The 22,551-nt window shown below is 37.5% G+C and overlaps 2 protein-coding genes across 4 annotated transcripts in view; both read left to right on the forward strand.

Annotated features, from left to right (window-relative positions):
* LOC131029696 (protein SEEDLING PLASTID DEVELOPMENT 1) overlaps positions 1–22,551 on the forward strand; it is a 287,280-nt gene that overhangs the window by 30,813 nt on the left and 233,916 nt on the right. For all 3 annotated transcript variants that reach the window (XR_009102810.2, XM_057960292.2, XM_057960291.2), the window contains exon 2: positions 5,366–5,580. Coding sequence is in view for 2 of the 3 variants with exons in the window: in XM_057960292.2 (XP_057816275.2) it covers positions 5,366–5,580 (215 nt within the window). In the remaining variant the exon portion in view is untranslated. The remainder of the gene's footprint in view (positions 1–5,365; positions 5,581–22,551) is intronic.
* On the forward strand, positions 65–5,358 carry LOC131858050 (uncharacterized). Its single transcript, XM_059210924.1, has 2 exons — positions 65–1,045; positions 1,156–5,358. Exons 1-2 carry the CDS (start codon positions 688–690, stop codon positions 1,752–1,754), a joined length of 957 nt encoding a protein of 318 aa, XP_059066907.1. The 5' UTR covers positions 65–687; the 3' UTR covers positions 1,755–5,358.

Here is a 22,551-nt window from a genome sequence, read left to right on the forward strand (position 1 = left end):
ACCTTATCTTTTGATCCTTTTTGAGAACTTGTTAGTTTTAGGAAATCTTGTTCCTGTACGGAAACGTAAGGCCCCTTGATGAAACAGCATTCACAACGACCACTGGTGCTTATCCACACGTAGAGACCCTACATTACAGAACCTTGGAGTCACCCTGATTGATCCTTCTTCGCGACATCTTCAGCAATCAGAGGCTTTATTCAAGAGAGGATAAGGTACCCTTGGGTATTTTATTCTGTGTTAGGCAGTGTACAAAATACACGTCAACAGGTCCTAAATTTGATGAGACAACACACGCAAGGGAAAGATTTGGTGAGAGCTGGTGTCACAAGGTTTGCAACGATTTTCTTGACGTTGCAAAGCATTCTTGCTGCATTGACTTCTTTGAAACAAATGTTTGTGAGTAGAGAATGGCTTAACTCACCTTATTCAAAGAAGCTTGAAGGAGAGGCTGTCGCATGCATAGTCTTCGACAACCAATTTGCACAAAGGGCTGCAGAGATTGTGAAGGTTGTTACTTCAAAACTTTAATTTTTAAATTTTAGTTATTCTTGATTCAAGTCTCTCATTACTAATTTGTAACTTCATTATTTAAATTTTGATCTTTTTGTAATTTGTATTTTTCAATTGTAGGTGTTAGAGCCCTTGGTTCGAGTTTTTCGCTTGGTGGATGGGGATAAAACCCCAATGGGATATCTTTATGAGGCCATGGATAGGGCCAAGGAGTCTATCAAAAATTACTACAAGGGGGATAGGCTCAAATTTGATCCCATTTGGGAAATTGTTGATAGGAGGTGGAACAATCAGCTCCACCAACCCATTCATGCAGCGGGGTACTTCCTCAACCCTCGTTTTAGGTTCGGGGGTTCTTACTCAGATTCGAATGGAGAAGTCATGGAGGGCCTCAGTACATGCATTGAGATGATGGTACTTGATGTTGAGGAGAGAGACCTCATTGTGAGTGAGCTCCAAAATTATGAGGGAGGAAGGGGTAAGCTATTCTCTTCAGAGCTGGCTAGGAGAGGAAGAACCACTCAAACCCTAGGTATAACATTTGCCATTTGGATTTTGGGATCTAAAGACTAAAATGATTGATAAATTATGTCTTCTCTTTTCTCTTTGCTTTCTAACTTTTCCATTTTATTTATTTTGCAGATGCTTGGTGGCAAAATTGGGGTGGAAACACCCCACATCTCAAAAAATTTGCCCTCAGAGTCTTATGTCAGCCTTGCAGTTCATCCAATTGTGAGCGCAATTGGAGCTTGTTTGAAGCAATCCACATGAAGAAGAGGAGCAAGTTAGCGCGGAAATGGCTCAATGACCTTGTCTACGTGCAATATAATCTTCGATTGCGTGTAAAGAAGGTAGAGGAACTAGAAGGTGGTCCAATTGACTTAGATGATATAGATCCTTACAGTGATTGGACATCACAGGAGCAGCCTCCATTGTTTTCCGACACTGACATCACTGATTTGGAGAGGCAGGCTATGGAGGAGGGGGGTGGATTTGGTTTCAGGCTGGATGACATTGAGGAGGATGAGGATGAGGATGAGGATGAGGATTCATTGCCAGTGCCAGAGGTAGGTGGAGACATAGCTTCATCCAAGATGCAGGATGAGTCTCAATCAACCATACTAAGCGAGGAGGCACAGTCACACCCAGTCCCACAGCAGACTTATACGACTAGACAGTCTAGACCCTCTAGTTCTACCTCTCCCCATGTTTTTGCTAGAGCTGGGAAGAGGAAGTTGTAATTGTAATTTGTAATGATGTATTTACTTTTGTTTTTACAAAAACTATTTAGTAATTTACTATTTTGCTTCAGGCTTCCAGCCATCAGCATTCCTCATGAGGATGCGATTTTGTAGACACTTTGCATTTAAATATATCTAGAATCAGCTTGTTTCTTTTGTGTCATCATTTATTGACTCATTGGATGCATCTTCTCATTAAAAATTGCAAAAAAAATGTATTTTTTACTAAGTTTAAGCGTGTTTTTAAGTTGCCGAGTTTTTCACCGAGTTTTTTTCCCAAGGGCTTGGCGAGTCGATCCGAGTCGCGAGTAGTTCAACTATGGGCTAGTGGTCCACCATGCTGAAGTGCTTAGGAAGGGGACATTACATTTAAGTTTATCAAAAACTTCTTCTATTGATTCAAACCATGCAAAGGTCCTTTCTTGGTCATATATACTAAAAGAGTTGATAGCTTTGAAAACCTTTTAAAATTTTCTTGTAATAATATACAAAGGTTGAGGAATCTTGTCAGCTATGTTAATGTGGTTGGAGGAGGCCAATCCAAGATGGCTTGGATCTTTTGTTGATCCACTTAACTCCTTGGGCACTAATCCAAATATAAAATTTTTGTTATCCTGAACTCACATTTATATTTCTTTGCAAAAAGAGTTTGTTGCTCCAATATACCCAAAACTATATCCAAATGCTTCAAGTGATCCTCCCAAGTCTTGTTGTAAATCAATATATTATCAAAGAAGGTCAAAACAATTTTTCTCAATTCTTTGTTGAATACCTAGCTCATACATGATCAAAAGGTAGCTAAAGCATTTGTCAAACCAAAAGGCATGATCAAGAACTCAAAGTTATTAGAATATTGTAATGTTTCTTTAATGGTCATTTTAGTCATCTTAGTCATCTTTAGTTTGTTTCTATTTCAGCTTCAGTTTACGATTGTTTCTTTTAGAAACATTGTCTTTTGTAAATTCTTTATATAGATCTCTTGCTCTATTGTTTAAGAACATTGAAGAACATCAAAAATTTTAACAAAAGTGTCCCAAATGGAATTTGAATGTTGTTTTGTGCACATCCTCATCCTCAACACAATTTTGATGGCAATTTAATCTTAAATCAATCTTTGAGAAAAACATGGCTCCATGCAACTCATCATTGATTATGGGAATTGGTTACTCATTTTTAGGCTTGTTTTTCAAAACTATGTTGCAACTACACATTTGCATGTATCATCCTTTTCTAAACATGAACCACTGATGAAACGAAGGGCCTAGATCTAGGCCTAATGTGACCCATCTCCAAAGGTTCTTTTATGGCTTTTTAATCTCCTCCTTGACCTCCTTGAATGGTGGTAAGGGGTAGTCATCACAAGCTTAGAATTCGGTTCCAACTCTATGAATGTCGAACTCCTCAATTAGGTGGTAGTCTTGGAGGTAAATCATTAAATACCACACTAATCTTGTCCAAAATAGATTGAACATCAACATGACAAGATTTCTCATTTGTGGATGACACCGTGGATGAAAATCCTTATAGATATTTGTATTGGCCCCAATTCCATTGAGGGAGAGGAATTTGTGCAATTTCCACTTCTAGTTGGTTTTCACCACACTGATGTTTCTAGGTTGATATTCCTTTGTGTCATGGTTTGTTTTAATTCTTCTGGTTAGTAATGGTTTGCAAGTAAAATTACTTATTTAATGCACATTTTACTACTATAACTCTAAAAGCACTTCTATCTGAAGCTAGTTCAAGTATCGGTAGCATGGATAACTAAGATCTACATTATTTTCTCACAATTTGAATTTTATAGGAAATTCTAGATCAGAAACTATTGTAAACGCCTTGTAGGATTTTCAAAACCAACTTCTGAGTACTGGTTAGATGCTAAATGAGATCACAAACAACTTGTAGGATTTTGGTAGATAGCTTGAAGTAATCATAAAAGTTATGCTTTACTGTCCAATTTTTCTTGCGAATTCATCCAATACTTAATTGTTTCAATTTGGTTAGATGATCGATAATAAAATCAGTTTTATTCATCTTCAACTATGTGACACTGGATTCTTTTCTTTGTTTTAAGAGGAGGAATCCTTTCATTCAATAATTATATATACAAAACAATCTGGAGTTAAAATTAAGTTATTTATGGTTACACTTTACTAGAGGAATGGAGCTGCAGGGTAGGAATTTACGGTTTCCAATATAAGAAGTAAAAATTATAAGAGCCTGCAAGAAGTCTTAAATAAACAATTTAAAAACCGTGCATGAGGAGGGAAAATATTGATTGCACTTTTCTAAGAATTAAAAGAACTGGAATGTGTTTGATAACATTCCAAATTTCCTAATATAAGCAAATGCATTTTGATCAGCTATGCTCAAATCAAAGACAACAAAGAGAACGTGATTTAAATCAGTTTTGAACAGCAGACAAATGCAGATTGAATTCTCTTTGCATTTAATATTCAAAAATGATAATCAAAATGAATACAAAGAAAGAGGTCCAACTTTCTTCACATGAAGATGCTTAAACAGTTACAAAAACCTTTTGCTAGTTACAAGATTATCACTATAAACAGTTTTTTAACCAACAAAATTGCTCAAATAGTTTGCATTAGTTACTAAATTTGACTTAACAGTTAGGATGTGTCTCATCTTTGGTGGCTTCGAAATCAAGCTGGGCCCACTGGAATCTCTTGCCTCAATAGTGATTGACCGCTTCAATGCAATCTACTTCTTTACCTTGTAGAGATTTAAATTCTCCAATGCTATATGCATTTTTATCTCTATTGTATCCAGACAGTGAGACAACTCTATGATATTTTGCAATACTTTATCATTAAAAGTGAAGCCTTTGTCAGTTCATTGACATATTTGTGGAATTCTGCCTCGAGTTGTTTTCCTCGCCTCTCCTTACCATCATCTATAAAAATGGGAGCCCTGAATCTCATCAAATAATTCTTCAATGTCACTGAAAGCATCAATAATTACTCTTAGTTTCTGCAATCTTGGTTGTTGCTTTCTCCAATAGATCCATCACGAATGTCAAAACCACATTCCATTTTCTACTCTTACCATCACTTTCTTGTTGAAAAAGTTTTGCAGCTACTAACTCCTTGGAAATTGTCTTAGATATTTATGAGACATTAGTTTTTAATTGGTTTAATTCTTTCCAAGTTTTTCATTAATTTTTCCATAGCTTTTCTGACTAAGTTCTGAAATCATCCAATCTGATGCATAGTTTGATTGAGTTATCAACTTAACTTCATTTCATCCCAAATTAACCTTTCAACAAACCCTCTTATGATTCTTCCAAATAGGCCTGATTGGGATAAAATGTTACATGTCAATGGTCATCCTAGGAAGATCTAGGACAGAACATACAACCTTTGCTTGCTGTAGACCATGCCAAATTTCTAATTTTTGAATAAGAAATATCAAGCTCTGTGTGCAAGCGTTCCACAGATATGGACATGTAACATATTTCCTTTCTAAGTGAAAACACACTCATCAACATACAATTTGTCTCTTTTCCTCGCTTCGGTTTTGTAAGACTAATATCAAGTTAATGATTGTAGACATATAGTTTATACTTAATAAGAGCTGTAACATTTTTGCAGGTGGGTGATTTTGCAGATGACAATCGTGCAGGCATTGATCGATCTTTGCATCGTATCAGTGCTATTAGAAATCGCAAGGGTTGTATAATTGGCCTAACATGTCGTGTTGGACGGTCAATGTTTGGGAGTGCAGAGATGGTACGAGACTTAGTCAATGATGGGGGGTCTATTTTGATTATTGGACCTCCAGGTGTTGGGAAGACAACTGTCATCAGGTTGATATCCTTGTCAACTTGTTTTGTTCCATTAGAAGCTCAAATAAAGTTTCCGTAATTTGTTATAAACGTAGATACCTTGAATCTTTCTATTCACTTTATACATGTTTTTCTTTCAGTAATACTCATGCTTATGTCACCTTTTTCCTAATTCTTGTTTGATAAATCTCATACCTATTTAGTTTAATTCATGTGCTATGAATAATGTTCAGTTTATTTATTTTAATTTTAGCAGGTTGTGGATCTTTTAAGAACACATCCTGCTTACTTGAAGGTTATTGTGTCATCCTGCTTTTGAGATTTTGAACTTAAGATGCATATAAAGTTACTAAATATTGGTAAGTTTTTGTGTTACAAAGTTGATATGAATGTTGTTTTTCATAAGCACTATTGTAGGATTTAGACCCTGAAGCACTAACAATTAGACAATTTCAACAGCTTAATGATAAACTATATTCCATCACTTTCTAAAAACACTATTATATTTGTTTTGTACCCATACAAAATATGTTGTATTGTGTCTTGTTTCAAGCTAAAACTTTGTCATGGTCATTTATGTTGTTTTGGTCATCTTTTGTTCATATTTTTGCAGGTTCAGTGAACATGCTTTCAAATGTCCATTGTTTTGTTTGTCCCATTTGAAGGTTCAGCTATAGCAGATGATTAAAAGGGACTTATTGCAGGTTACACCATTGAGAGAACAAACTTTGCTTCAATTCAAAGTTGCGGGCCTATTAAGTGGTATGTGCCATTGCAAGGAGGGGAAGTTTTTCTTGAAAGTTTGTCATTATATATACAGGTGTGCACATGGAAGCTGGGAGAATAAAGTTTTGAACTCAAAATTTCCAACACCTTTATAGTTTCATGCCATATAATGATAAAACAAGCATTTGAAATCAAGGTTTGTGATTGCATTTGTTGGTGCACACCTTTGAAAGACAAAATTCTTCACTTTTGAAAAAGTCATAAAGTGCATATCTAAGGGTGCATGCTTGTCAATGGAATCTATCAACGAATGATAAAATATGTCTAAACTGCATTGTGAGGCATGCCCAACCAGGAGGAGGAATGAGGTTCTCAACAATTTTTTATCATTGCTCATAGGCATTCGCTTGATTGAGGAATCATATGCTGGAACACGTTTGCTATTGTGCCAAAAGATCGACCTATTAACAACCGATACAAACGTCAGAGATAAACGGATCCACGAGAGGCGGTTAGTCCATGTCCTGAATCTGAAGGGCGACGTTGGCAATTAGTCCAACAATCCCCCCCCTCAGTGTCACTCGAGGGGATTTGAACCCGCGACTCGGCTCTGATACCAATTGTTGGATCACGTTTGTCGTTGTGCCAAAAGATCGACGCAACAACGATCGATACAAACGTCAAAGATAAATGGATCCACGGGAGGCGGTTAGTTCATGTCCCAGATCCAAAGGGGGACGTTGGTGATTAGTCCAACAACATATACTCAAAAAATCAAAATCTGGCAATGCACATGTAGATGTGCACTAGAAGAAGGGTTAGATGAGTTTAAAATGTAAAATTCTAGTGTTTACTTTAAGAGATGTTTTCCAAAAAGCTTGAAAGATAGACCAAGTTTCCAAAATTTGTGTTTACATTATGAAGTGTTATTCCCAATGTTTTTGCTTTAGTCTCTTCAAAATTTTTGGTTATAATAGTGTCTTATGAAAATTAGTTAGGAAGAAGTCTTAGTGGAAAAATAATCTTAAAAATGAAAAATTTCTAAGTCTTTTCCCTCCTTTGTAATTTCCCCTTCTCAGTGATGTGCATTCAGTTGTCCATTGGTCTATTCCGGAGACCTGTAGGCTATTTGGAAAGGAGAATTAGGGTTTCCAACTTTTGTGGAGTTCTGCATGATCTTTTTAGGGTTTGTGAGGAGAGAATTCTTCAGTTCTGCTTATGGTTTGCTTCTGGGTTTTCCATGAACTCCAGGGTGGCATAACATGCATTTGATTCTTTGGTGAAGTCAGAACTTACTATTTTTAGTAAGTTAGGGTTTGGCTATTTGTATGATGCAGTTCTATTGAGCTTTCCAAGCTCTTCCTCTAGGTGCGAAGATTATGTTTTACGGAGCAGTATTTCTTGACTTACTATTTTTAGTAAGTGGCTGTGTTGAACATTTCTATTTTTAGCAGTCTCGGACAGGGTCCTGACTCAACACAATTTAGTGGTCTTCATCGCACAGCTTCATCCTTGATTTTGGTATTAATCAGTATTGGAGTTATAAGTTATTTAATTAAATATTAATTCCTTATCCTAAGGTTTGATATTTAATTATTTTTATTACTGATTAATTGTGTTATGGGCAACTTAGGAAAAATATCTATCTGCCAACAATATTGTTATTTTCCTAAGTCAATGGCATTAAAAAGGTGGCGTTGAGAAAGATGAAATATTTCATGTTTATATTATTTTATATTGCAAAGTTGTCACCTAGGAAAAAGTTTGAACTTTGCCTAGGGAGTTTGGCAAAATTAATTCCATGTCTAGGGGAGGCTATGACATGAAATGAAATTGTATTTCAATGGTTTTGGGTGCCATTTGCATTTGAATTTTAGAGGGAAAAATCTATAAATACAGGTGCTTGGCCTCTCATTTGGCATCCAGAGAAAATATATTGTTATGCTGTCCGAATGACTCCAGACTTCTTCGAGGGTGAAAACCTCCTAGATCTTTCTTTCCAGTTTCGAGTGTGAGACATCACTCCTAGCTGTGGTTCGAATTTGTGAACTATTTGGTGATACTTGGGATTGCATTGGGTGTGTTTTTGAAGAGTTGTGTGCTGCTGTGTTTTTTGGTGTTGCTGGTGTGTGTTGGCTGGAAGAGTATTTTGTTCGTAGCTATTTGTGTGTTGGGTGCATTGTTCTGGGTGAAGGCTCGTTAGAAGCGTATTGGAGAGACAATAGTTCTTCTACATTAGCGTGGCATTTGAGGAACTCTCCAATTTATGGTTGCAAATCGAAATATTCAGCTAAATCACCATTGCCAGATTTGCATTGGGTTGCATGCATCACCCTTGTGACTCTCCAGCTGCTGTTTCAAGGTATTGAACTGATCGCCTAAGTTATACTATTCATTTGCATTTGGTTTGGCATGATTTCATTCAGTTCTGAGAAAGTTACGAGCATTTTAGTGGATTTGGGTGTCGCTGGTTTTGCGTTTTATTGACTCTGATTTGAGAACAGCAAGTAGTGATTTTGTGGTGTGAATTTGATATTGAATACTTGAGATATATACTTAACTCTATTTTCTCTCGCATCTCTATCTTTGTAAGATTGTTTCAGTAGTACTGATCAATCATTCTAGTTGCATTATATGGTATTTCCCACTGAACAAGTGGAAGAGGATGGCTTAGCCGCCTTCATGTTTTGTAATTCAGCTTTGTCCTCCCACTGAGTAAGTGGTTGAGTGATATTGTCCTCCCGTTGAAATATGCGGTCGAGTGATAGTTTTTATGTATAAGTCCTCCCGCTGCATAAGCGGTAGAGTGATTTGGTTCTGGTTATACTCTTGTTCCCTTGGCTGGTTTACCACCAAGTTCTTGGTCTTCATCCCGCTGAAAAGTGGAAGGGGCTGGCTTGCTGCCCAGTATTGTACTTGCATTGTAATTTCCAGCAGATCAGTGAGCTAACGAACTCCTTATCACCGTATACTCTCACCTTCCCACATTGGGCTTGGTGATTAGAAAGTGGAAGGGTTACTTTCAGTAGTATTGAGATTATATTTCCTAACTTTAACGGGTGCATTGTAGTATATGTTGTGTTCAAAAACCGAAAAAATTAGTGGGAATATTACATCCTTGTTGGCTTTTTTAAGTTCTTCTGAACCTTATCAAACTTTTTCTAGAGTTCATGAACTTTGTGAAATTGTGACATGTTCATTTGTTGGCATTTTCACAAGTTAATGAACTCTTTGAAAATCCAAAAAGTTCTTTTTGTTAATGTTTTTGTGAGATTTAGAACTTTCCTTTTTATTGGTAGTTGGTCTTGTTGCAACATTATTAAAATTTTCAAACTTTTGAAATGTTGATAAGTTTTGTTTGAAAGTGTCGAGGTTCTTTGTTTTGGTTAGTTGATGAGTTTGTGAAATTCTTATAAGATTGAGAAGTTAGAGGATTGATGAAAGCTTCTTCAAAATAGTTTCAAAGTTGAATATTTGATCGATTCGTGAGTTCTTGAAATGCCCAAAAAGTTATAGAAAGTTTCGAATAGTGAAGTTGCTTGTGTGTCAGCATTTTAGTGAGTTCATGAACTTTTTAACTGACCAAAAGTTAGGCATGGCTTCAAAAAGCCAATTTAATGTAAAGAAGGGTTTTGCGGATTCATTTGTCACTTTCTCTCAAACAAGAAGTTTTTCTGTCACGACTTGTAGTCATTGTGAAATATCCCGAGCTGCGAATCTGAATCAGACTTCTGATTTGTTTCTAATATTTGTCTTCGACCAGCGAAGAGGGGGTTTTGTTTGTTTTTCAGATTTTTTGTGTTTTTGAAGGTTTTTGCTTGAATGTTTGACAATGTTGAATGGAATATAAATGCAATACATGAAAGAACAATGGACTGAAACAAAATTCAGAACTCTGATTTTTATTACCAGCAATTTATAAATTCAAGAATGAACAAATTTTAGCATCTAGAGCCCAAATTGGCATGCCAGGTTTCTAGCGCTAGCCTGGTGGGAGTGATTTTATTGCCTGAATGGATGAATCGGCCAATACAAGTGCTTCCTATTGCCACCAATAGCACCAATGAGTTTAATTTGCCTTAATAATAATTACCAAAAACAATTTTTGAAAGTACGGTGCAAATCCTTCGAGCTCGTCAGGCGAGGTCCCCAAATTTTGACAATTTTCCTCAATGAAATGTTCTTGTAGGCCACATGTGCCAATTATTTTGAAAAACCCTTGGATTTGCTGAAGTTTATTATCAACAATGAATTCTGAAACAAATTGTGAATCTAAAACCCTCTAGATTATTTATTTGAGCTTACATGCATGAATGGGGTGTACGACCTTGCTATAGATGGTATGGCCTGCAAAATCCAGTCACTAAATTGCAATTGAGGGCCTCTAAACTGCCTAGATCTGCTATACAACCGCTGTTCTTGCCGTATTAGGCAAGAAACTTCATGATTCGGCTCTCTATTGACCTGAATAGTGCTCTTTCCTTGGCGCCAATAAGCTACAAGTGGTTGAGGTATTGTCCAACCAACTCAAGATTGAGATTTTTCCTTCCCAATCAGAATACCAGTCACTGTACCTGCTGTTGCAGACTGCTTCCAGGAAGATTTGTTGAAAAATGAATAACAAATTATGCCAATCATTTTCCGTACATTTCCTTTAGGCTTGCCATCCGATGAAGCTCTCAACACCAATTTCTTTCCATCCACTAAGAATTCCAACTGCATCTTGTGATAGTCAAATGTGTACTTGCCAATAGATTGTGGCCATTGCATGCCTAGAACCACATCGTATTGTTCTAACATGATCACATAGATGTCATTAGTCAAAAGATATGCTCCCAATTGAAGGCTAAGCTGAGGAACTCTCGTAGTGCAACTCAAGGTATCACCACTAGCAGCTATCACCCTAAATCTCGAGAATTTCTCAACCTGTAATCCGTATTTCTCAATTGACTGCTCACTAAGGAAATTGTATGTAGCTCAAGTATCTACCAAACAATCCACTGGTTGCCCCTTAAGAGTTCCCTTTAATCGAAAGGGATAGTACCAGGGTACTCCTGACAATGAAGCAATTCTAACGTTGGCAGTGACCAATGCATGCTCATCACCGCCATCGCAGAACTTGTATTCTGTATCTACTCATCCTCACCATTAGAGAAGACCTCAATGAGGTGTTCCTTGCCTTTCCCAAGGCATCTATGACCCGGATCCCATGGCTCCTTGCATGAGAAACACAATTTCTTCCTCCTTAATTCATTCCGTGATTCTTGGTCCATCTTAGGAGGAGTTGGTGCACTCGGTAGCTGTATAGAAGAACTCTGAGGAGGTTTGGGACCTTTGGAAAATTTCTTGTTCTGCTGAAAAGAGGAAGGAGTGGTATCAAGGTCAAGTGTGATTTGAATGGCCTCCTCTAGGGTCTTAGGCTTGAGTGTCTTGACCAATCCACGCAATCTCTTGTGTGGACCCTCAATGAAAAGCATAACCACCCATTTATTCGACATCTTCGAAACCAGGACTGCAATGCGTTGAAACTCATTTATGTAAGCTTCAATGTGTCTTGTCTGCCTCAGAAGTGCCAGATCTTTGTAATATAGCTCCACGTTCTTATGGTCAAAACGAGCGATCAGTTGCTCAGTAAACTCAGTACAAGAGTGGATGAGTGCATGGTTTTGTGTAACAAGGCCATAATGCCACCAATCATAGGCAACACTCTCTAAGTGTAATACGACAAACTAAATGGCCTTGTCTTTTGGCATTGGTTTCAGGGACAAGAAGATATCTAATTTGTGCACCCAGGCACGTGCACTAATCGTACCACTACCATCAAATGGAGATAAGGTGACCTTACTGGTAGCCCGATTCAACTCAGTGTTCTGTTGCTATTTGGGCCATCTGTCATTACGATTCCTCATGTTCTCCTTGCGTTGCATACAATACTGATGTAATGGAAAGGCATCTCTAACATGTGTCGAAAGATGTGCCCACTCATCACTAGCTGCCATGACCATGTCCTGAAATGCAACGGCTTCTTGTGGATCAACCAGTGGTGGCTCATCTCTAAGAAGGAAATTGGGGTGCATAGGTTTGTCAACTGTCCTAGTCTGGGCTCTGTCATGCCTGGGTGAGATGGATGCACTACCCAGTGATGATGGAGCCCTGTTGCTGCCTCGACTCCCTACAACTGAAATTGACCTGTGGTGTTTATCACGTCTATCTTTGTGGCGTCCCAAGTCCATCCTGTCTAAGGTATCCTATAAGCTGTCTAAGGTATCCTATAAGCTGTCTAGTGCCTGTACAATTCTCGGTTGTGCACCAGCCAAGCTCCTCATAATCTCATCAGGATCAGGACGATTTTGTTTTCCCTCATTCCTGTTATCCTCAGGTATATCAGCCATATCTTCTTTTGTAGGATGTTCTTAACCAAAATTGAATTCTTCTTGAGTTCTTCTGCATGTATAAAATCTGTATGTCCCTATTCTTCCACGATACATAGAAATCACCCAAAAACCCTCAAGTTGGCAGGATCATGCTCTGATACCACTGAAATATCCTGCGCTATGAATCGAAATTAGACTGTTGATTTCTTTCCAATATTTGTCAGGTGTCCCACGCTAGCCTGGATGAGCCTGATTTATTGGTTGATTTGCTAAATGATGTGATATAGAGTCTTCCAATGGCTTCCAACAGTACTAAAGTACTTTATTGACTTCCACAATAATTACTAAAAACAATTTATGCAAGAATGATGCAAATTCTCCAAGGTTGCCAGGCAAGGTTCCCCAATTATGACAAATTTTCACAATGAAATGCTGATGTAGAACTGAAACAATTCAATCTTCCCAATTTAACCCCTGATCTGCTGTTCCTAATTGATGACAATGAATTTTATCACTTATTCCACTCCTAAATTCTTCTGATTAATTTATTTCACTCTCCCAGCCAAGAGGAATGGTACACAACATGCATAAGTTGAAGGAAGGTAAGAATGATAATTTCAATTCATTCAAATGCCAATGGCCAAACTTACAGTTGCAGAAATGCAAAAAATATACAAATCTGTAAGAGAAGTGAAAGAGCATAGAATAGCTCAAGCCAGTAGGGAGAGAACCCTTTACAATGAGGCATAACAACCTTATATAGAAAAACTAGTTGCAAGAGTTGTTGGAGCATTAAAAACCTTGAGTGTCGATCACACCATCTAGAAGTGTTGCAAGCTAGAAAGAAGTTGGGAAGACTTGGGAAGCTCGGGCTGCCGAAGTTGGGGGGACAAGGAAGAAACTTCGGAACCTCGGGGTTCCGGAGTTCCGGGGAAGGGAAGAAAGCGACAAAGGAAAGGAATTTCTGAACCTCGGGGTTCCGGGGAAGAGGAAAGAGAAACTAAGGAAAGAACTTCGGAACCTTAGGGTTTCAGAGTTCCAAGAAAAGAAGAGAGAAGGAAAAGCGAAGGAACTTCAGAACCTCGGGGTTCCGGAGTTCCGGGAAAAGAATAGAGAAGGCAAAGGGAAGGAACTTCAGAACCTCGTAGTTCCGGAGTTCCGGGAAAAGAAGAGAGAAGGCAAAGGGAAGGAATTTCGGAACCTCGGGGTTCCGAAGTTCAAGGGAAGAGGAAAGAGAAGCTAAGGAAAGAACTTCCTCCAGACAAGACAACACTTCACACTTCCTAACTCCACTGCTTTTCTCTTTGATCAAATGGGGCAGCGCTGGTCCATGGAACATATCTCTGATTGGTTCTTACTGATGGACCAAGGGTGTCATAAAATGACAACAGTAACTTATTGTGAATTGTAATAGTAAATTGAAGCTTTTTACATTTATTATTAATATTGATTTAGGGTTTGCGATTGTTTAGGGATTGGGTGGGGTCCATAGGCCATTAGAATCAAAGCCTATGGCACACATTCAAATAAAATTTTTTGATTTAAAAGATAAATAACTTTTGCAGTTATCCACAATGAGGATTGCCTGAAAGTCTTTGACATATTTAGGAGACTCCTTGGAGGGCCCTGGACATCTTGGGGATGTTTTGGAGTCCCCTAGAAGGTCCAAAAGGGAGGCATCCATGCCCCCTCCTAAGTCTTGAGTGGCAGTTGTGGGACAGTGGGAGACATCCCCTCTGAGTTCCACATCTTGGGGATATCCTTGTCCCAAAATTGAGAGGATTTTGGGGGGATGCATCCTCATGGAACATTGTTTAAAAAGGACTTTGTAGTCACTTTTCAAAAATAAGTTATGGAGGGAAAAGGGAAAAAAATATATCATGATTGCTTCAAATCCCTACATGAGGAGTTGAGCATTGAAAAGAGTTATCATTTTCTAATAAAATCCTATTTTAGAGTTTGAGCATTTTGTTCATCTCCACACTTGAGGACAAAAATCATTTTGGTGGAGAAATCTTGAGAATGAAAACTGTCTTGGTTTTCTCTTCTTGGAGGATGAAAACTCTCTTGTTTGTTCTTGGTGATTAGAAAATGTACACATATTCTATATGGACACAGTTTTGTACATATAGAACATGTATACAAAACTAGGCTATACATAGCTTGATTAGAACATACTCTAGCTGTGCCTTAGGTGTCTCAAAGATCCAATGGTGATTAGAAAATGTACATATCACAGAGAAAAATATCAAAATGTGTAACCAAAGACAATTAATTTTGTTGAAAATATGGCATGCCCATAAATAAGTACAATGGTCATTGCCAAAAAGGCAAAAAATGTATGAGGGTAGATAAGTTTTAGAGAAGCATCAATTCTAGGTCAGAGATGACTGTGGCTATACATGATGGCAAATATTTTATTGGGGAAATGTAACACCATTGAAATTGATCTATTTATGTCGAGGAGCAAGTCAAAAGCGATGCCTTCCTACTTGATTTTTCTAGTTTCATGGGAATATATCCAATTTTGTGATACTGTATAACAACAAGAGTCCTCATTGAGGAGCGAGGATAGAATAGTGTGTGAAGTAACATCTGACCCAATGGATATGATACCTTATACACAGAAGCAACTAGAGAGCATAGTTGTACATATTAAAGCACAAGGAAACAAGTGAGGTGCTAGCAAGCTCTATGAGATTGAGAATGTATGTTATTATCCCCAAGCTAGCTTGTTTTACATTTTGGAGAAAGCAGCCGAAAATTTTCCAAGACTCTTAAACAGGAAATACATTTTACAACTTGCCACTTTACCAAGGGGAGGCCTGTTAAATGATGATCTTTCTTAACATCTTCTTAAAAATGCTCAATAAACCATAGAAACACACATCATCAAAGAGATTTATATTGATTTTAGCATTATAATCATAGTTTGCAAGCTCTGCAAGTGCTCTCTGAGTTGCCCAGTACTCTCTATTTCTTTGCTAGGCGAGTTTTTACAAGTTTAACTCACGAGATTTTACAAACGTAGGGAAAATGTAGGTAAAGATGCCTATGAGGCTGAGGGTAGAATGCTGGTTAAAATGTGTTTTTCACTCGTTTTTGCTATCAAACCACGTATTTTCTCTATTGAGATCATAATTTTTAATTTAGTACATTTTTTAATTGAATTTTGCAACAAAAAAAGGTTTCTTTAAGAAATTCTAGTTTTTAGTACTTTCTAAGTTGTTGAGTTATTGTCTAGTTAAAAAATTTGGGCTTTCTGACTACACTCCAAGTCTGAGTTTGTGAATTATGATTATAATGATACAATGTTTTGATTAAGGAACAAATAGGTTTTGAGGGGACTCGAAACCCTTACAACAAGTTTTGAAGGGACCTGAAACCCTCAGATTTTTCACGGATTTGGAACCCTCAGTAGAACGCTGCAATAGGATACAACATAGCCAATCAGCAGCCCAACCACAATGTAACAAAGAAGATTAAACATTGAAGAGCTGGTCGTAAAAGAAAAAGGCCAAAGCCGACCAACAAAGAGCTCAGACAAACATGAGCATAGGGAACAAGCCTCCCTCAATCTTAACCATAGGTTTTATCAAGGCTCCCAAAACCATATCCTTGAGAATGTGCAACACTGAGAAAAAATTGCCAAACAAGATCTCCACCCTTATGGGAGGAAAATGAAAGTCAACAAGAAGGCCAACATCAACTTCTTTATAGCCGAAAGATAGGGCTCCATCAACCCCCCAACAACACTTCCAGGCAACACCAAAAGTATCTAATTCCACCTCAATAGGAGAAAGGTCAACTCCAGCCATGTTGTCCTCATTTTTGTTTTCAAAAATGAAGGACCATTACTCTATGGCACGCTTCTCGAGGCAAAATTTAGCCTAATCCTTGGATTGGCTTAATCCTCAGTCCATCCTCGAACCACGTTTTGAATTTCATCGCATTCTGGGTTCGTTTTGTTAATGCATTGTAGCTCCTGCAAGATAAGTAAACCATACTCGTATATGTCTGTTATCATTTATATTTTGCTTACTGATTTGAAACATGATAAATTGCTATAAAATAATAATGCTATTCATTCGATTGCTGTAATATATATTGATATGTTATCGGGTTGTTAAAACCCGGTAACATATTATGTGCATCGAACCTCAACTAAATGCTGTTGTTAATAAAGCACCGATTCAGTATTTGCTATCGGGTGTAAACAAGCACTGCTTCATTGCTTGGTAAAACACTTTAGTTAATCAATGAAATATGCACCGATTCAAATATACAATGTGCACTTTGGTTATCGGGTGCATTAAGGCACCGATCCAAATTATGATATGCAATATGTTTATCGGGGTTATATGTGAACCGATCCATTATGTAAATAGCATTGTGTTAAGAGATAAAACAAAAGTATATTGAAAAGGCACCGATCAATGGGTGCATTGATCGGTCATGACCGGTCAATACACCTATTGACCGGTTGCCTAAATGATATATATACCAATTGAATTCATTTGGAGAAGACATAGAAAAATATTAAAATGATCTCTCTCCCACAATCTGCACATAAATAAATCAGAATTGTTAGACACAAAATTATAAATTGCAATCATATAGCATTGCTAGTATTTAACTTGTTCTTCAATAGAAATTGAATATACTTTACACGTTTGCTATGTCTTTCCTTCAATTTCGGGTTTTTTCTCCCTGACTGCAGGTGGGAAATTTTCCTCGAATTGCAAGTTTTAATAATTTCCTTTGTTTTAGTCTTTGTAGGGAAATTTTTGGCTAATTACAAGTGCACTTTATTGAAAAAAGAACTGTTAACTTACTTTTTATTTCCCCCTTGATGCTTTTTGGTTTTTTTAAGTCATAATAGGGATTTTTTGGATGAGTTACAAGTTAATTTTAAATTGCATATTTATAAATAACTTGTAATTCTTTTCTAAAACCCCGTATTTTATTGTCTTTTGCTTGTAATAGGGATTTTAAACCCCTATTACATGTGTTAAGTTATTAAAACTTCTTGTAGGGATTTTATTTTCCCTTTACAAGTAATTTATAACTTGCATATCTCTCTCCAAAACCTGATTTTGCTTAGAAGTGGAATAAAGTGACAATTTTAAACTTGCTATTATGCCCAAAAAACCCGATTTTCTTCATAAAGTGCAAATTGGGAAATTTTAAACTTATAATTGCATTTCTAAAACCCGATTTTGCCTTGTTGAGGGAAAAGTAACAATTTAAACTTGCAATATTGGAATTAAAACCCGATTTTCTCTATTGCATGTAAAATGAAACTTGTATTTCTTTCCCAAGAACCCGATTTTCCTCTCCTAAGACAATTTTGCCACAAATTCTTCCCAATTTTTTTGGAGAGATTCATGGAACAAGGAGGCGTTTTTGTTGCAAGGTGATTTGTGTGAGTTATGGGACACGTTGCCTTTGATTTGGTGAATGGTTCAGCCCTTATTTTCTGCTAAACTGTTTTCCATGTGATTTCCAAGGCCCACGTTTTGGTGGATCCAAACTCCATGAAGCTTCAATCTCCTAAGTCGTTTTTGCTTTCCATGCTAAGGCGTTGGGGTTTGATGTAGGATTGACCACTTCTTATGCCTCTAAGTTTGCATTTGTTGCCACGTTTTGCTGCCCAAGGCGTTTTGCTAAAACGTGGCAAGGGTTTGTTAATGCATAATAGGTTCGGTAAGATAAATGATTGAATGAGAGATAAATGAAGGCTCTCATTCAATCATTTATCATATCGATAACTATGATAAAACCATCAAGCAATTGAATCATCCTTGATAGTCATTATATATTTGTATATGATCAAACTATTGATTAAACCATACTTTGCATCTTCCTCATGTTCATCTATTTAATGAATCTTATATCTAGATGAATATCAATCTAATATAATGATAACTCCGATTAATATATTATTATCGGATTGCATTAGACCGGGTTGCATATTATATCGGGGTGCATATAGTATATGTATCGAATGCATAGTTATTAGTTAGTATTATGTTAGTCACCGATAGTTATCGGTGTGTTAGTCTACACCGATAGTTATCGGTTGTCAAGGCTAACACACCGATAACTATTGGCTGTTAGCATTGACAGCCACCGATATACTATCGGGTGGCAGCGCTTGGTAAATACCGATAATCATCGGTTATACTCCACACCGATTAACATCTACGTAACATGCAGTTTATTAGTATTAACAATAAGACACGATCAAGTAATGTCTTGACCGATCAAGGCATTGCTTGACTGTGCCTTGTTTGTCATATACTTATAGCAAGTGGCATTTGTAAGATAGGACATAGAAAATATAAAATGCTCCTCTCACCTGCCACAAATAAGAAGATATTCAGATATATACATTAAGGTAATCATAGATTTAGATAATAGAATATAACTTGCATATTGAATGCAAATTGGACATCTTTTACATGGTATCAGAGCCAGGTCCAGGCTAGGAGCCCCAAGCACATGAGAGGTGTGGCTTAAGTGGGGGTGTTGGTGTTGGAAATAAGCCACACCCGGACCGACGATGGACTGGTCCAAGAGGGGCCAATAGCTCAGTGGTAGAGCACTCCAGTAGCGTATGGAAGGTCCTAGGTTCGAGTCCTAGCTGGTCCATGTCTGAACATGGTATCAGAGCCAGGTTAAATCGAACCTGAGGCTGTTCAATTTTATGGAAAATTCAATCAAGCATATATTCAACATCAAAATTCTTTTAATGAGTAGCGCCATCAGATTTGAAAATCCTATTAGATTTGTTAAAGCAATCAGACAACTCCTCATCTAGGTCAGAACTTCTTTGAGCGTGGTGATTTGGATATCTCGATTGCCTATTCTAATGCAATTTGGATATTAAAGGAGATCGACTCTACTCTTAGGAAATCAACTACAGTTTACACATTAAGAGCCAAGTTCTTTATGGAATCACGAGGGAGCGATTCTATGTGAATTGATCAAGGCAATAAGGAAGGTTGCAAGTCAAAGTTTGATGGCAAATATGTGTCTCTAAATGTCCATAAGATCATAGGAGTAACCAGTGCACTCTAGATGAACACTTGTTCGCAGTGCCTTGTTATTATCAGACAACAACGACTGTGTGATCAATTGTCGGGCATTTCTACCATGAGACAAGATTATCTTGTCAAGTGCCTTTCTGTACGAGGATGGGTTTGAACATGTCGCATGAAGAGGTCTATCACATTCATAGAGTAATGAAACATAAGTTGATGGATATTATCGCAGGCTGGTTTTTGCAGAGGCGATGACATAGTACACACACCCCATGAACACAGTTACGGATACAGTTGTGCTACAAAGATGATAGAGTATGTAGTGTCAAAATGCGGGAGAGATAATCTTCCATGTTCCAAGCAGGCACTGCAAAGCAATGCAATGTGGAAGAGCAACAACCAGATCAGAAATCATGATCTTCTAAACAAGCTTCTAATTGTTGTAGTCGGTGGCCATGCTCCTAGTCGGTTAAAAAAAAAAAAAAAAAAAGGCAGGACATGTTATATTGACAGTTATGAGTTTATTAGATTGCGAAGCTCGGGTTGGATCAGTCTAATTAATAGATAATGGATTGACATAAAGTTCAAGGGAGGCGGCAAGATCTCAATCGGACATAAATCTGATGGATTGTCTGTGTATCGAATCACTTAGCAAGTTTTTGTGATTAGTAGTTCCATCTATTGAATTGGGCATTAAGGTTTATCTTTAATGTTGTTTGGCGCTAGCGCCACAACATTGGAAACAATGCTCATATATTTGCCAGTCAGAGAGCGACATAAGAAGCAATGGTCTTACTATAGACAAAACCAATTCGATGCTCTCTTATAGCATGTACAGATTTGGAGAGAAGGGTCTTCATTTGAATGTATGGTTGGGAAGATTATTGAGGAAGATCGATGCCACATTGATACTGCTGAGTATCATGTGTGTGGCATATGGGCTCAACATCTGACAAGATCCTGGTTATGTTAGATGAACACAACAACTAAATGTATGTGTATCAAAGAGCAACCATCAAATGAGATCTAAATCTTCAAGCGCAAAGAATCAGGAATGAACAATTGCTGGATTGCGAGGAAGACTAATAAACAAAGAGATAAGTAATCCATGTTTGATTAATGATCATGAATTTCATATGTAGTTATTAATTCGTGCAATTACATTATGCGTGTTATTTGTGAATCAACATTATCAGTAGGTGTCCGCACAGGACAAGCTACATTTGAATATCTTGTTTCAATTTCTTTAACGTACTATGAGAAACTTACCCCTTACATGCAGGACTTCTTTGGAATCACAACAAAAGCAGTTAAAAGAGATGAAGAGCTTGTTGCTCTTTAGGCTATAGAGTTTTGATGTACTATTTGTGATGAAGAATTCAAGAAGAATATGGAGGGGACTTTAGTGGAGATTCTGAGATTTCTCATTTCCATCTATAAACAAGTATTTGCCTGTAGAAGTGCAAAAGTCCATAAGGAAGCAATGTTGACCATAGGGGCTCTTGTTTATGCTACTAGTGGTGAATTTACTAAGTACATACCAGAGTTCTATAAGTCATGTTTTGCAGGTGATCTTTCGAGATAAAGAAAGGACAAACCAAGAAGCATAAGAGATTTCATTCAAGGGAGAAAGAACTCGATGCTTGCAGTCATAGGATTGAGTTGATGGCTGTAAGTATTCATCGAAGAAGAAGAACCCATACAGTTTGTCCTTGCGATCTGGTTCTTCGAAGAGGAGGTCAGATGGTTGATATCAGATTCAGAGGGAGTCTAACATTTCATCAGAAGCAACATTAGACAAAGAGGTCAGAAGGTTGATATTAGGCTCAGAGGGAGCCACACCATCATGAAGATATGCTTAATTCATCTTTCTCTGTGAGAGATAAGTTTGAGGAGCAAGTCCTTGCTTAATGCATTCTTCTCTGTGAGAGAGAAGTTTGAGGAGCAAGCCCTTGTTAATACACTCTTCTTTGTGAGGGAGAAGTTTGAGGAGAAGGCCCATGTTCCACCCTCTGGGAATAGCCATGATGAATGTCAGCATGTTGGGTACCGTCATGAATCGTGTTCCACCCTCTAGGAGTAGCCATGTTGGATGTCATTTCATAACTATATTATTAACAAGGATTCCTCCCTAGTTAAGAGGGAGTGTTGATGTTGTAGTGGCCACCCTTGTAAAAAGATAGATGGTGTCATTGAGGACCGACCCCTTGTGAAAGGGTGCCTTCCTCATATATATAGAAGATGCAAACTCATTCTCGGATCCATTCAATTTATGTGAAGAGCAGTTTATATATTAATTAGAGCAGATCGATCCTGTGAAGAAGGCCAATCAGATTTGTTCTTGTGAAATTTGCTTCAAGGAGTGAAGCAACATATATTGGGCCCGTATCTTGCATTATTGCTAGACATATTTGATATATAAAGAAGAAATTTTTATGCTGGGTGTTTCTCCCTCGAGTAGGAGGGTTTTCCCTTGGAGATCAAACTGCAGATATTCTAGCCAAACCTCTTTCAGAGTGAAGGTTGGTCACTTCAGAAAAGGTTTAGGTATGATATAAAGGTAATTTGCTTTGTAATCCATATTTGCATGTTTAATGTGTAAACTTCTTTGTCATGACAGGACATTTTTGGATTTTATCCCCTGGGTTCATATCTAAGAGGTGACGATCTCTCAAGATAGTGAACACTTGTATGGTGGCATTATAAGGTGACGATATTATAATGTCCAAACTAGTTATCATGTTGGATCTCTGGTATGTCATGGATGTGCCATGATTGTGTTGTGATATTACATTTGAAATAGAATGCTAGTACACTTATCACAACTTGGATATGTTGAAAATTTA

Source organism: Cryptomeria japonica, chromosome 9, assembly GCF_030272615.1.
Source record: "Cryptomeria japonica chromosome 9, Sugi_1.0, whole genome shotgun sequence".
NCBI classification, from domain to species: Eukaryota; Viridiplantae; Streptophyta; class Pinopsida; order Cupressales; family Cupressaceae; genus Cryptomeria; species Cryptomeria japonica.